General features: G+C 43.6%; 2 protein-coding genes across 9 annotated transcripts in view; both read left to right on the forward strand.

The window, feature by feature from the left end:
• The window catches only part of ppp1r12a (protein phosphatase 1, regulatory subunit 12A), a 48,186-nt gene extending 45,717 nt beyond the window's left edge, over positions 1 to 2,469 (forward strand). For all 8 annotated transcript variants that reach the window (XM_084039006.1, XM_084039001.1, XM_084039002.1 and 5 more), the window contains one exon: positions 751 to 2,469. Coding sequence is in view for 3 of the 8 variants with exons in the window: in XM_084039002.1 (XP_083895128.1) it covers positions 751 to 837 (87 nt within the window). In the remaining 5 variants the exon portion in view is untranslated. The remainder of the gene's footprint in view (positions 1 to 750) is intronic.
• A 7,150-nt stretch (positions 2,470 to 9,619) lies between these two features.
• Positions 9,620 to 15,691, forward strand: part of pawr (PRKC, apoptosis, WT1, regulator) — a 57,615-nt gene continuing 51,543 nt past the window's right edge. Inside the window, exons 1-2 of the mRNA XM_084039000.1 lie at positions 9,620 to 9,773; positions 10,048 to 10,734. Of these exons, the coding sequence (XP_083895126.1) occupies positions 10,153 to 10,734 (582 nt within the window). The 5' untranslated portion in view covers positions 9,620 to 9,773; positions 10,048 to 10,152. The remainder of the gene's footprint in view (positions 9,774 to 10,047; positions 10,735 to 15,691) is intronic.

Genomic DNA, 15,691 nt, shown 5'->3' on the forward strand with positions numbered 1-15,691 from the left:
AAATCTAATACAATTAGATCATCATCGATAATTGATAGTACAATAAGATATATTATTCTGAAAGTACTTTTACTTTTGGTATGTTGATGCTAATCATTTTGTATTAAAAGTAAACTTCATCTAGTTACTAGTGAGTATTTTTGTACTGTAGTATTGCTTCTTTTACTCAAGTAAAAGTACCACTGGGTATACAGTACATGACAACTGAAGATGGTGCTACATCATCTTATTTACATGGAATGAAGTCAGTATCTGTAGTCAAACACAACTGCCATAGTAGCCATAGCAACCAGTAACTAACAGTCCTGCTGTTACTGTATTTTTGACCCATTTGTTCTTTAAAAAAAAAAGGGATTTGCCGCCTGCCGGGCTCTACAGGACGCCATACAGTGATCCAGACTTTCAGACTGACTTTGTGTCTGCTGTGTGTTTCTGTGGCTGCCGTGAGCAGCCGTTCAGATTCTGCATGGCTTTCTCAGGATCTTTGGCCTGTGGTGTGCCGCTTTTACTTCTCTCTCTTTTGACTTGGGACAAGGAAGAGAATTTTTTTTAATTGATTGATATATTTTTTTTAAAGGCGAAAACAAAACATGAGAGATGCTGTGTGACTCCAAAGATTGCTTACAGTTCAAAGGCTGCAATTAACCGTTTGTCAAACCGGCCTGACCGGTTTTAACGCCGCCACGTATCAGTCCAGACTTGTCTAAGCCTTCTCTCTCTGTCTCTTGTTTCCTTTTTATTCCCTTTCAGATGCTCCCAGACTTGAAAGCAGACAACCAGAGACTAAAGGACGAGAACGGAGCACTCATTCGAGTCATTAGCAAGCTTTCCAAGTAGAACAGACCCCTCGCCCGTCTCCTGCACCCCCTAGTCCCCCCATGGCAGTGACTAATGGAATTGCACAGTTAGATATTAATTGCAACAGACATCAGAGACATTTTTTCTTTATCCTCACCCAGCTCTCTATCTACCCCCCCTTTTTTTTTCTTTTTGCACCTCCACCACCACTGCAGCATCCATCCATCCATCCACCTGCCCCTCCTCCACTATTATCCCCTCGATTGTGCGGCTGCTGTCCCGATAGAACCGCTGAGTTCACAGAGCGGAAACGTAGAGAAGGGCGATCGGCATGTAAACGCGTTGTGGGCGAGGAAGCCTGAACTATTTAACCAATAAGCCTTAGTTGTACATAAAGAGAAAAAGACAGCCATCTCCTCCTGCTCTCTCTCTCGGCTATCGCTGAAGAACAGATATTATCCAACACCTGATTTTATTTGTGCCACCATCTCTCTGATGCTACTTTTCTTTTTTGTTCCCTCCCCGTGTCGTGTGCCGTGCAGTCCCCCCCCCCCCCCCCCTCCCTCTTTAATCCCCTCAAAGTGCCACTTCTACCCCATATCAGCTCCTTGTGGCCCCTCATTTTTCCATTCCCCCCCCCACACACACACACTCCCCCCTTCCTCCCATGTTTGTTCCCTCTGTGTGTCTTCCTCCAAGAGGGAATTTTTTGTTTTTTGTTTGAAATCTCGCTTTAGCGAAACGAGGCGGACCTGGTGGAATTTAAGCTTTCACTGTATGTGCAATATGCATTTCTTTTCTTCTTCTTTTTAATGCTTTAATGATGAGTCCATCACATGTAGGATTTTTCACTCTTCCACCGCTTCCATTGCTCACCTTCCTCCTCCCCCCCCCCCCCCCCCCCCTTTTTTTTTTTAAGTTTGTAGTGTAGTCAGTTTATATTCTGTATTTCTCACTTTGTTTTAGCAGGTACTGAGTGATGCTGTATATACCTGTATGTATTTGTTTGAGACCAGCACATGGCATGCATTTATGGTTCCCGTCTGTTACTATCAAAAGTATACAAATTCCAGAGGACAAAAAGGTGTGTTTTTAATTATTTTCTTTTGTAGTCTACAGACATTGGATACAGAACCGTAGAGCCTCTCTGTTACGCGGGACGGCCGGCAGTGTTCAGTGCTTTTTTTTTTCCCAGTTTAAAATAAGTGTTCACATAATTGTGAGATAAAGAAAAATAATCGCTTCACTACATTTCACTTTCACTTTGTATTCAGTAACTTGGAAGAGTGCTGTTAATTTTGTTTCCGTTTTTTTTTTTTTTTTTTTTTTTTTTTTAAGCTGTAGTATTATAGCCAAGGTGTTGTCACTAAAAAACGAATATCTTAGGTATCGCTAACCCAGTCCTTTTTACAAATGTCTACATGCACTGTCAATGCCATGTGAGGAGTCTTTATGTCAGGTTAAAGCAAATCGCCACCATCAAATATTCCATGTATCTGGAAACATTTTATGCATTTCAGTGGCCTTTTAAGGATATTTTAGTAATAAAGTTTCTTTATTATTTTTCCCGTCATCTTGTAAAATAGGTGTGTGGCTTAATACATGCAAGCTGTGCTGTGACTACCAACCACTGAAGAGTTCATTAAAATAAACTTGTACATTGTAAAGTTCCCACGTCTGATTATTTGATTATTTATTTGTTTTGAGAATCCCATCTAAACTGCATTCATTTGCTTTATATAAAGTTTATAAGAACAAAAAACATACATTTATTGGTCATTGGTCCATTTAGGTTTTATTTCTAGTTCTTTCTTTTACACTGTTCTATTCAAAGGAAAGATTTCCAATCCCAATTTCCGGGTTAGATTGATATTAAATAATAATTAACCCCAACACAATGGGGGTGAATGTAATGTTTGTCCTGTTGCATTTTCATTAACAGCAAAATCTCAACATGTTATTACACATCGTATCATGTTATGTTGCTTGCAGCCTAAAGTGCCATGTATAAAGGTACTTTTTAATGATGTATGTATACAATGCCAAGCCATTAAAATAATAACTGTTAATATGAATATGAACACAATTAACATTCATATAAGCTTTTTAGATGTTGTATTAATGTTAACGTATTTTTGGGGGTATTTTAAATTTTGGAAGAAACATTTTTGTGGGACGCCCTGCTGTAACTCTGTGGACCCTCTAGGGGTCCCGGACCCCCCGGTTGAAGATCTCTGCTCTGGATGAATTGACCCTTTCACGTCGTTACATGTCTGCCGATGGGGGGGGGGGGTGTGTGTGTGTGTGTGTGTGTGTGTGTGTGTGTGTGTGTGTGTGTGTGTGTGTGTGTGTGTGTGTGTGTGTGTGTGTGTGTGTGTGTGTGTGTGTGTGTGTGTGTGTGTGTGTGTGCGCGCGCGCGCGCGCGCGCGCGCACACACACTGAATATATGAAAATAATAGTAATATTAAAAAAGTGATCAATGACTAAATAGTAGTGACAATGATACATTTTAAAAAATATCATTTTTTGGAAACAATGTTAAGAAGGCATAACTGTGTGCATAAATACCGTCTATGTCAATAGAAGTAAAAAGGCAGGTAGAAAGAGAGATATAAATAAAGGGTGAACAGTCAAACAAGGGCAAAGGATTGAGCTCTGATATGATTTCTTTTGTCTATGAGGAAACAGTCTCATCCATATAAATAAGAGACTTTAACTAGACTTTGATCAGCATCGATAGCAACATGCCGACTGTCTCCCTGTTTAAACGTATTCCTGCTCATGGATCCGCTTCACTGCGTTCGGTCGGGAGCCCAGATGGCGGCGGGTTTTCATGATAAAGTGACATTACAGTAAGAGAACGTCTGCTGCAACACAATAAGATAGATTCCTCTTCATGCGATAGAAATGTTACACCATTCTTGTATTTGCTCACTGGGTGTGACTTGCTCTTTAGATGCGTGATGAACTACTCCGATCTTTAGATTAAGCTTCGGGGGGAGGGGGGCGGTATCTGCTGTAATTGCTCAGAGTCATGCGAAAGTGTCTGGTTTTTCTGGTCTTCCATTGCCTCAGCACGTGGTGGGGAAGTCTGGTTTGTGTCTCCACTGTGACATGGACATGCTTCCTCAGCCACCCCAAGCAGACCTTGACAGGAGGGGGGAAAAAAACAATCTTTTTGATAGATTCCTGGCTTGGAAAGGATGACCCTGTGTCACCACGGCAACAAATGGTTTGAATTAATGCTGCGTCTTTGTGTCCACAGAGGACGTCATCAGGATGATAGTTTCTGTCATTTTTATGAGAGCTGTACCTCCACATGTGCCTTCTGACCAGGCGGCAATCTCCTGTTCTGAATAGTGAAGCCAATGCTGAAGGGCCTCAAACTTGCATTCTCTCTGCTGGCCATCAGGGGGTGACTCCTCTGGCTGCAAAAAGAAGTCTGATTATATGGAAGTCTATGAGAAAAAAAACAACTTCTCTTGATTTATTATCTCAGTAAACATGAGTTTATGGTCTCAATCTCTAGTTTCATGGATCCATGGATACTTACATGGATCCAGATCCAGTAAGGTTGCACCTCTGGGTGCCACTCTGCCACTAGTGCTCGTTAGATCCACCCGTCTCTCATCCACAGTCCAAATATGGTCACTTGGTTGCAAAAAAATCAAAGATGGAGACAATAAAATTGCAGAATTCGATGCATCAAAACTGTCATCCGCAAGCCACGTCACCATGACGACGTCCACTTCTTATATACAGTCTGTGGTTCTGACGTTTAACCTGCACTTTTATTTCACATCAGTTGATGACAAATGTTGCTCAGGAGGCGTTCAAGTACCGTCCACATCCTCTCCGCCGGCAGAAATGTAAAGTACACGTGATTTGTTGTCATAAAACATGTAGAAAACAGTGGCGTGGCCCTTTAAGTGCCTTATAATGGACCAGTAATCTCAGTAGGAGATGATCACTGGCTGCTCCACCGTGAGATGACGCGCTGTGCTTTCCTCAGTTGGAAATCATCCATAAAGAAGGAATTAGAACTTGCGGTCACACGGGGAGACACACACACACACACACACACACACACACACACACACACACACACACACACACACACACACACACACACTCACTTTCGTCCTCTCCAGCTCATTTTACTTCCACCGCGGCTTAATCTCCCTCTCTGTTGGACCGTAAAGCAAACCTCAATCCCCCCAATTGCACTTTTTTTTTAAACCCAAGACTTAGACACACCAGATGAGCAAAACCTCTGAGTTGCCGAGGACAACCAGCAGCGGGGTTCCTCTCCACTGACAAACAATGACAAATAGAGGCGTCATGATGAAGTGACAGCTCGGGTCTGTCACCAAAAATGCAGCAGGATGCGGCGAGACAAGAGGACGTGGAGACGTCTCTTTCTGTCTGTCAGCAGCCGCATTCCTGGGAAATATCCAGCACTGTGATGCATCAACACCCAGGAGGTCACACACGTGAGACGACACACACGTGAGATACAATTCATCAAACACACAATTATGAAACTGCTTCCAACTTTCCCTGTTTTTTATTAAAGCGTCTCTTGTTTTTCAGATTGTGGTTTGAGGACGTTACCATGGCAATTATGACCATTATGAAGGGACTCCACTCAGCTGATCTGTACACAGAGGGTGGCAAAACATATTGGATTTCAATTTAGTCTTAAAGGTACAATCCGTGAAATGTAAACTACAGTTAACAAAAATAATATTAAATAAACAGCTATCACAATCAAATTAGGGCTGTTTACGTCAGTATAATAAGCCTGTCATGTCAAATTCTGGAAGCGGGTTTACAAATTTAGCTCAAATGTGTGTGGAAGCACCGAGTGTCAACGATGCTTCCACTGGGATGATTATGGGGGGGTTGGCACGGTTACCCACCCTGTCACTCGACAGATGGCACCCTGCAGATGGCACTGGGACGGTACTGGGAGGACACAGAGGGGATAACGGACAAACCTGTGAGCTGGACACGGGACCGGATCTGTGGAGCGGAGACACCAGAACACGAGGGCCGACGCTGACTTCCACCCGCTGGTTTACGGGACGCGTGTCCCCTAAAGCTCTCTGTTGTCCCTCTGCTTAACGTCCTTCCTGCTGTCCACTGGCTCGCTGTCAAAAGCCCTGACTCCCAGTCGTGTTCACAGACCGGGGTTAAACCACAGCAGGCTCACGACAGGAAGCTCCAGGATCACCAGGGGGATGTGAGCACTCTTCAGCCCTTTTATTAAAAACAAAACCACGTTATGGTGCCTCTGACCATGCTGAAATAGTGAATGGATTGTCGTTAAATTTGGTTAAATAAAAGTCAGTGGAAAAGTTTGACATTTGTGGAAATATGCTGAGTTGTTAGATGAGAGGATGAAGCTTCATCCTGCAGCTGGCTAGCTTAGCTTAGCATAAAGATGTATGAAGAGAACTGGATGCAGTGTTGGAGGAGCAGCCCCCTTTTTCCCCCAGTAAAAGTTACTCAAACATAATTGACTTCTGGGTATAAAAATTCCAATGAAATTACCCAGATCTCCCGGCGATAGCGTTTCCTTTATCACAACAGTGTAGCGGTTGCGTAAAGTGGTGAACTCGTTCCTCTGAGCGATGAAAGATAATCATATTTACCTTCATGGCTGTTAATATTGGCTGACGTGGCTAAAAACTTGACCCCCCCCCACCCCCCCTCTCTCGGGAGAAACATTTCTTGCATACTTACTCAGTCTTGGATAAACAATTTCATGGGGGAGTGAGCTCCCGGTGTCGGCTCCTTGCTGCAAAACTACCCACTTAATGGCTTTTGAGTGAAACATTACTGTCAAATAAATGAAAATGGGTGAACCCAAGAGCTACACAGTGTTATGTTAAATATGTCGCTCTCCTCTTTGCCGCAGAAAGCGTTGGGGGTTACCGAAGGTGGCGTATTAATGAGAGAGCTGTCAGAGGAGGCGTGGGACGGGTGGAACACATCTTGGATAAAACACTTAACATCTCCTGGGAGTATGGAAGGAAAACGATGGGCGACAACCCCCTCGTTCTCTTCCTCCTCCACAGAAATATGCTAGATATGCAGCAGTGTGACCCGGGTTCACAGATCAGGGTTTATTTTTAGGAACGGCGCCTCCTTATTTGCTCCGCCCACTTTCCCTCATCATCTGCCACGGGGTCCAGATAACGATGAATGTCTCCCACCCCCGCTGTGATGGTTTTAGTGTTTCTGTTCTCCTGTGGGTCACCAGCGTGGAAGGGGGCGTGGCTTCTGACACCTGCTTCCACTCAGCTCATCATGGCTATAAAAGCCTGATCTTCGCTCCGCCCCTCTGTCAGATAATGGCGTTGCGTCCAGTGTGTGCTTTCTCTGTGTTTTTGGACTGACTTCCTCGTGCAACTAGTGTTTCTTGTACTATTTTCAGTCTTAGTGTCTTCGGTGAGTTCTTCCGTGTGCTCTGTCATCTCCAGGAATCTGTTCTCTCCGTTAGGTGATTATTTTTTACAAGCCAGCCAGCTTCCTGCCTCCACCGCCTGCTCTTTTTAATTAATAAGACATTTTACATCCACCTACCTGCGTCTGTCTCAGCTTTGGGGTCCAAACAAACCCAACACACTCAACCACGTGGTGGACGGGCGTCACATCGTTGTACAGCAAATAACATGGGGCGACTGATGGTAAAAGTAACAGTTATTATCAATGATAAACATTCAAAAATCAACAGTGAACAAAGGAAAATACAAATTTGACACACTTGTATTTCCATTTCATAATTTTTGCAGTGACATATTTCTTTACATCTAAAATATATGATCAGCTAATAATAATATATAGTTGTGCAGCAATCCCGTGTTCTGTTTTTCTGAATTATGAAATCCTTTTTAAAGGAAAGAAATTAAAGCCAATCACTAATCTTATTTTTAATTTGTTTCTATTCAAGCCACGTTCTTATAATTTGTGTAAATGTGTTCATTTGTCAAACAAATGTAATGAGCTGGGTTTTTTTTCCCAAGAAAAAGGTTTTTTTTATAGACTTAAGTAATAATGACAACATATTAGTGATATTTTTAAGCATGTTTTTATTGTTTGCTTATGTGTTGTTTATTTCCTCCTATGTGAAGCAATTGGTGCCAAAATGCTGTAAAAAAACAATTTGTCTCAGATGTGTGTTATACATGAAGGACTGTTTGAAAGGACTGAAAATGTCTCATAATGGACGTGAACATGTCCATAAAAGCAACGCATCGCTGTCTCCTTGGCCTGTAAAGATACAGAGAGTTATTAAGCTCCAGGAGATATTCATATTTGATGAATATCTACTTTATATATTCACATTTCTCATCTACAGCATCGCGACTGCCATAATTAAAGGTGTCAGTCGTGTTGTCTGGACTCAGTGTGAACATCAGCATGAGATGAACAGAGCTTCTCCTGTGATCAGCTGGTTATGACTCATCCGCCGCTGAAGGAGTCTCTGAGAGATCTGCGTGGGCGACTCGATCCACGACAAACGTGCTTCTGCATAAAAGTTCCACTCTTATCGCAGGCCTGTAGACGGCAAGAAATCAGTGATTTTGTGCTGCTGTCTTTTATGAACACACACCTGCCTGTGGCTGATGGGATCACATTTACCACTAAACCTCCACGCTCCACTTACACTCAGTAAAACGCTTCATTCTGGAGGTGGAAAATAGTTCAGCACATGTTGGAGGATTCACTCTCAGTTGATAGAAAGAATCTCCAGGACTTCCATTTGTGAGAAATAACACTGACATGTGGGACACCGTATACGTATTACCCACCAGTGCTGAGCCAGCAATTATTTTCACGATCAATTCATCTCTCTTGTTGTTGGTATGAATCATTCAGTCTGTCAGATGTCAACAACATGCCTTATTTTGGTCATCTGACACTCAGTAATATTAATAATCACACATTTTATTCACAAGTGCTTCACCTATGTTTAAAAAGCAACAATAGTAGAACGAGGTGAAGAAACGACAAACAAATTCTGCTAAAATGATGTGTTAACAAAGCTTTCTCTGGCCATCCCACACTCTTTATTTGATAAATGTAGATTATAACCCAGTATTACTCTTTTTATACGATCAGTCGTTAGATTAGTCAGCTATTCTTTTCATCGCTACACTCTTGTACAGGGAGATATGTGACTTATTTGATGTAATATTTTGGTTTTCAGCTACCCAGGGTCCTGTTTCTGGCCATGGGGTCAGCAATATATACTGTTTATACTTCTTGCTGCAGTAAAGTAAGCTTAAAAATTACTCTCCAGGCTTTGACATATGTCAATCAGAATAATTTACAATCATGGGATGATGGTCACCTTGGCTGAAAATGATGCAGGAGGCATGGATTATTTAAAATGTAATTTCATGTCATTTTTTTGTATGAATGTTACCTTTTTTTTGCGTTGTTTTTGTGTTTTGTGTATCTAATTTAAGTTAATTAAAAAAAAGAAAAAGGGAGATAATAACTGAAGAGTTTACATTCAAAGAATGTATTACATTAGCAATAATATAATATAATCATAATATATAATATGTATAACAATAAGCACCAACCATGAAATGAAATATATATTATAACTATGCAATAAAAGTACGATAAAGTATGATAATATATAGATGATCAGTCTTTATGCAAATAACACAAACAAATGCCCCATAACTCGCTTTGGAGGAAGCACAAGCCCCTGTGGGAATATTAAAGGACCATTGCAGTGACTTTATTTTCGGGCCGAGCGCCACAGTCGCTTCGGCTCCGCTCGGAGGTGTTCGGGTGTTGTCGGACTCGCCCGGTGTGCCAGAGGGCAGAGCGCCGAGCAGCGCAGCGGTTCTCGGTGCTCGAGACAAGCGCCATTCATCTGCGGGGACGGTCGGACACACCTGGTCGGAGCGACGAGAGACGTTTGGCGGACGAAAGCAGCTCCACACAGGTGAGTCTCGACCTGACGCTAAACTCCCGCTCAACTCCTGTTTTTTTTTTGCACACTTTGAGGTGTTTTTACTCGGGAAATACCGCCAGAGAGAGACCGGAGAGTTGCAACTTTTGCGCGTTAAGGCAGCAGCAACTTTTAAGAACCTGTTATTATTGACGTGAGATGCGTTCAGGGTCACGACGTTGAATCAACACGTCTCTGTGTTTAAAAAAAAGGAGTCGGTTTGAAGTTGTGTTTGTCGTGACTTTATTTCCCTCCTACCTGTCAACAGCACTCCGGTTAATCGCGTGAGGAATGCGGTGCCATTAGGACGGGAGACGAAACTTCACAGCAACTTTTGAGTCACTTTTCACGAGTTTTATCAGAAAAAGGGAGCATGGCAACAGGCGGATTTAAGTCAAACGCCACAACGGACTTCTTGGAGGAGTGGAAGGCAAAACGGGAGAAAATGAGAGCCAAAATGCTGGGGGACATAGCCGCAGCGACCGGTGCTCCCATGGGTGCAGGCAACCCAAACAGCACCGGCAGCAACAGTAACCGCCACGCCGCCCCGCCGGGCACCGACTTCACCAATAACGGCGGTCCGGACCGAAGCGCCTCCGCCGGCAACTTCCTCCCCTCCTCCTACACGGTGGCTCGGTCCTCCTCCGGCACGGCTTTAAAGAGACCCGAGGAGGAAACGCACCACCCTGCCCACCCCGCTTCGCCCACAGCCGTCACCCCGCCGGGGAGCAACCTGAAGAAGGCCACGCCTCAGACGGAGACGGCTCAGTGCGCTTCCCCGGACTCCAGCCTCATGGCTTGCAATGACAGCGACAAGGGGAGCCCGTCGCCCGGCAAGGTGAAGGAGAAGAACAGCAGCGGGCCCAGCGCGAGGAAGGGGAAAGGACAGATCGAGAAGCGGAAGCTGAGAGAGAAGAGGAGATCCACAGGTGTCGTCAGCATACCGTCCAACGAGGTGAGTCAACGCCGCTGGTGTCAGTGTGTGAACGGGGGATCTCCTCAGGGGAAAACACCTTTCTAACCAGTGGAGTTCAAGGATGCAGCCTCAGGAGAACAGGACAGGGGATTTCCTTTTTTCTTTTTCTGCTGCTGGTGTTGATTTGGAGTCAGGTGTGTTGTTTTATTCACCCTGCTGTCCCAAAGTGGGATTATATGGAGGCTCTTATTGTGATGGGGTGTCAGTCAAAGCCATGACAAAGAGCAGGTGACGAGTTTGAATGAGGCAATATCAATATATATAAAAAAAATCTGATTTAGTCAATAAAAAGAGTCAAGAGTACAGAGTGGAACATTTTGCAGTTGAAAAATAAAACTATTATTTGAATAATCTATGAACCTTTAGTGAATAACTTCCCCCAAAGGGACAATTACAAATGTTCAGAGCCCTTTGTGATGTTATTCAAGCTGAGTATATCGTTTTAACAAAAACCTAAATGTTTTCCATTTTACAACAGTATAAAAGAGTGAAAATCCTCACATTTAGGAAGCAAACCTAGTCAAACTTTGGCTTTCTTTACTGGGATAACGACGCAAATGATTCACCGGATATCAAAACAGATTAAACCTTCAAGTATTAAATAAAAAGGACAGAAACGTCATGGTAAATTACAAACCTTAAACTCGGTGAAAAGATCAAGTTGGCCCACTTGCTGTATTGATCAGACAAAAAGATATTTATGGTCCATATGATTATCAATCAAACAGCTACAACAGCCAGTGTATGTTCATATGAAGTTTTGGAAAACAAGTAACAAACAGCAGACTGCAGCTTTCTGTTAAATATCAAGTTGTCCACATACAGAGGACTTACTTACAGGTTCCTCTTGTTCATTATTGTTGCATTTTAGAGTTAGGTTTCATGTCTATTTCAGGGTTAGTTTTAGTGCTGTGGTTTTTTCCCTTTCTTTCTTTTTAATGTCTTGGGACGAGGTTGGGAAAATGTTCTCAGTTTGATACGTTATCCCTTGGATTCGGTGTGTGCAGTTCCATAAATAATTCAAATGAAAAGAAAAGCTTTCCAAATTCCTCCCATACATGTGTCTGGTTTAATTGAACCCGTGTAGCAGGAGAAATGTTGAGGAGAGGGAGGGGAGGGGGAGACGAGACGGAGGGAGGGAGGAAGGGTTGCTGAGTGTATTGGAAGGCGGTGCTGGGGCGTTCATTGTTATTGAATTTAAATCATGTCGCCCTCTTGCCCGATTCCTGTAGTTCAGACACATGCAGGAACTCTGATATGGAGCTGGACCAACAAGCACTCACGACCAGAGATTATACGCACTCACTTTAAAACAAGCACTCAAGTTGTTGGAGTTAATGTTTTTTCATTTAGGTGATGGGGTGTCGCTCCATAACCACCCAGCTCCTCTTATAACCTGGAATATGACCAGTTTTTGGGCTGGCGCTCCACATCCTGTTATTAGGTGCTCAGCAGTGCCGAGCAAAGCCGTTGGAGACCTGGTCACCAGCCAGGCTGTAATGCCGGTCTGCAGCGTTCTGGCCTGTGCCAGGCATGTTAGATGGAGCCCATAGGCAGCTGATTATGTAGTAAAGTGGGCAGACTATTATTGGGGGAGGAGGTCATCTGATGAAGTGGTGAGCTGATTTGTGTGAGTGAGTTAGAGAGAAGGAACTCAAAGTCTCTGATCCCGACTGGAGCGCTGTGGTCTGTGGTCCGGAGTCGGCTCCTTATCTGTAGGATTCATTGAATTACATGTCCACTAAGACCCGGCTTTAATCAGGCTTTCAGGCCCCCATTATGTCTTTGGGCATGTGAAACCTGGGTAAGCCCTTTGACTGGTTATGATGAGGAACCCAGATACGGCTCTCTAGTCTGATGGATGTGTCCAAAGGTTTCTGATCATTAATAACTGTGTGGGGAGCAGTTTGAGTTATGTCGTAGTCAGCAAAACCAAGAACCTGATGCAAAGAAAGAAAGATTGTAGATCAAATATCATTAGTGGGGTTTGGACTTTTGGTCGGACAAAGCGATGGATTATTTCCTGATATGTTCTCATAGATCAGACGATGAATCAAGCAAATAATCAGCAGGACTTAATTTATTTAAAAAAAAATAATGTGTTGTCGATTAATCAATAATAATTTCTATATGAGATAAAAAAAAAAATAGGTTAAGCTTTCATTAAATACTTCCTTTACAGTTAATATCCCACACGTCTCTTTTAAATCAGACTGTAGCCACTCACACCAACACTCAAGTCTTCTAAGTGCAGTAATGGGAACCTTATCTCTCAGATATTCATGCGCTGAGATCCTGCAAGCTTTGGAAATTGCAAAATCTGTCTGGCTATGCAGATATGTATATTCCTTTTATCCGACGTTCCCCCTTTTTCTCCTCCTGTTGCATATAAAGAGCACCAAAGTATGCAGATGACGACTCCCTCACACAAGCCCTCTTTGTGATGTGCATATGAGTGGACAGGTGTGAAAAGAGATGCCTGGGATTATCTCCCCGCTCGCTCGCCGCAGCACAATAGTTGTTGAGCGGGATTTCAGAGCATCGGGGGAACCCAATCTCCTGCCTGTTGAGGCCATAATGGCCCGATAAAAGCTCCCTGCTTTACCGCAGAATAGACCGTTCTGCACGCCATCAATCAATACCACCTCCAGGAAGGTGTCTCCTTTCTGTCACCCTGCTCGCCGCCTCACACTGGAGGGCATTATTGTTGACGCTGACCTCTGACCCGCTCACGACATGCTTATGCAACGGAGGAATGTGGAAATGAGCGAGCGGGGAGAGGTCGAGCATCACTGTGAGGTTTTCTGTCCTCTCATCTGAAAATGTTTTGGCTTGCGATGTAAGCATGACACGCCGCGTGCGGTCTGATGGCTCATTGTGCGGCTTTTTTACGACCTTGGTGAGTTACGAGGCTGAGGTCAGACGCACAAGTCGGGGGGGTGTGAACTTGTGTTTCATGTGGACGTCTGCTCCGTAGAGGAGTGTGGAGCCCGCCGGCCCCTCGCTAGTCTACTGCGTCACTGCAGGGGTCAACAGGTTTAACATGCGATACTGTGGCGAGCGCTCGGGCAGATAACGCTCCGGCGATAGGAGGACACGGCAGACAAGAGGGGTCCTTGTCTGGCCGAGCCTTTGTTAATACGCTTAATGTCATACGAACATATCTTCACCTCTCCAGCACGATGGTAGGTCCGCCAGCACATTACACATTATTCTGAGTTCTAGTGGAGAGCCCAAAGTTTCCCCAGTTAGCCAAATTTAGTTTTTCAACATAATATGAATAGAATATTAATATTGTGTGGAAAGTTCTGACTTTAACCGCCTTAAAGCTACTTCCCAGTTCCAGTGTTTGGTAATGAATGTGTCTCACATCACATGAGCCTCCATGCATCGGTGAATTTTGGCGTCGACTCTCTCATCTGCTCTCTTGCCCGCACTGACAATAATCATCAGGCAATGCCCCCCGCTGCCTTGTTTGTGCCCGAAATGGGTTTCTGCTCCATTTTATTGTGTGGTGAAGTTCAGTGAAGGGTGAAGCTGTGCTCTGTGTTTTGAAGGGAGGGCCCTGCTGAGAGCGGAGTTCGTACAACATGTTTTACCCCAGCGCAGCTGCAGAGACGAGCTGCAAGACGCTGGTTTGATGAAATGAGCACTAATGTGTGTGTTTTTGTTTGCTTGTTGTTGTTTTTAAATTTAAACGTCATCCCCCCCACAGCAACATGAATATACAGTAGATTACCAACATATAAACTCTATAAGTAGATTAGCTTTATATATTTCTGGAGATGTTTTGTTCTGACCATGGAAATTAAAGGTGCATTCCCCAAATAATGTGACCCACTACACTCCTAATAGCCACACAGTTTGTTTGTTTATTAAATATAAATAGACCCTACATTCACAGCTGGGCAAAAGAATGCTAGGATGATCATTTGCATGTGGCGCAGCTCGTTTCACTTGCTGTTAGAACCTTCTCCAAACAAGGCCACATCATCACAGTAAATACCAAAGGGATTTTATCACGGACTTAGGTAAGCAAGGAACTATTTAGGCAGGGTGTTGTGTTTCTTTCTTTTCACTAGTCGGACAACGGGAATGCTAAACACGTTTAATTAAAACACGTTTCTCCAAGTGAACTTTCCCAAGCCAGAAGCATCCGTTCCCAAGAAGAACATTTGTGTTTGGTTGACTTACTGGCGTGAACTCCGGATTGTTTACGAGGGCCACTGTCACTGGAAATGTTTCAAAGGGGTGACTAATGGAAATAAAAGTCCCAGCTGAGCCGTTCCGTGAAATTTAAAGGAATTCCAAAGAAGGAGGAGAAGAGGGGAGAAACGGTAGGAAGTCTGCTTCTGTGAAGAGGTTGTTACCAGCGTTCCATGCAGGTACCACGGACCTCTCAACACCTCGTAAAACACGCAGCAGCCCCTTTAGGGCCGCCGCACGTGGTTTTGTTCAATTTGTAAGAATGTTACGTAAACATCATTCCCCATTAAAGTGACCCGTGACTAGGTGAGTGACCATGATGCCTTCAGATGGCATCAGAACACCTGATCAGAGGAAGGAGATGTTACAGTCGGCCCACTAGCTAGCTAGTGAATCAGCTCATACCTCACGTCGACGTTGTCCAGGGCGGGTTATCAAACCAATCGGCACCCAAGAGCTGTTAGATTTAGAGCATCGTTTACTTAAATTAAAATGTTTTGAACCTTCGTATTAGATCAAAAATATATGATGAAGTATTTTAAACATGCATGCACTGCTTCCCTCAAAGTAAGTTATTAAAAAATGACTTTTTTCTTAGCATCATTACTGAAACTCAGGTAGCATCTTGCAAAAGCATTAGGGTTCATTATGAAAGATTAGTATTAAAGATGAAGTATCTTATTATAAAAGCTTAATGTCAACTTTAGAGAGAATGACGCTCCTGTGAAAA

The sequence above is a fragment of the Eutrigla gurnardus genome (genome assembly GCF_963514095.1).
Source record: "Eutrigla gurnardus genome assembly, chromosome: 21".
In the NCBI taxonomy this organism is placed as follows: domain Eukaryota; kingdom Metazoa; phylum Chordata; class Actinopteri; order Perciformes; family Triglidae; genus Eutrigla; species Eutrigla gurnardus.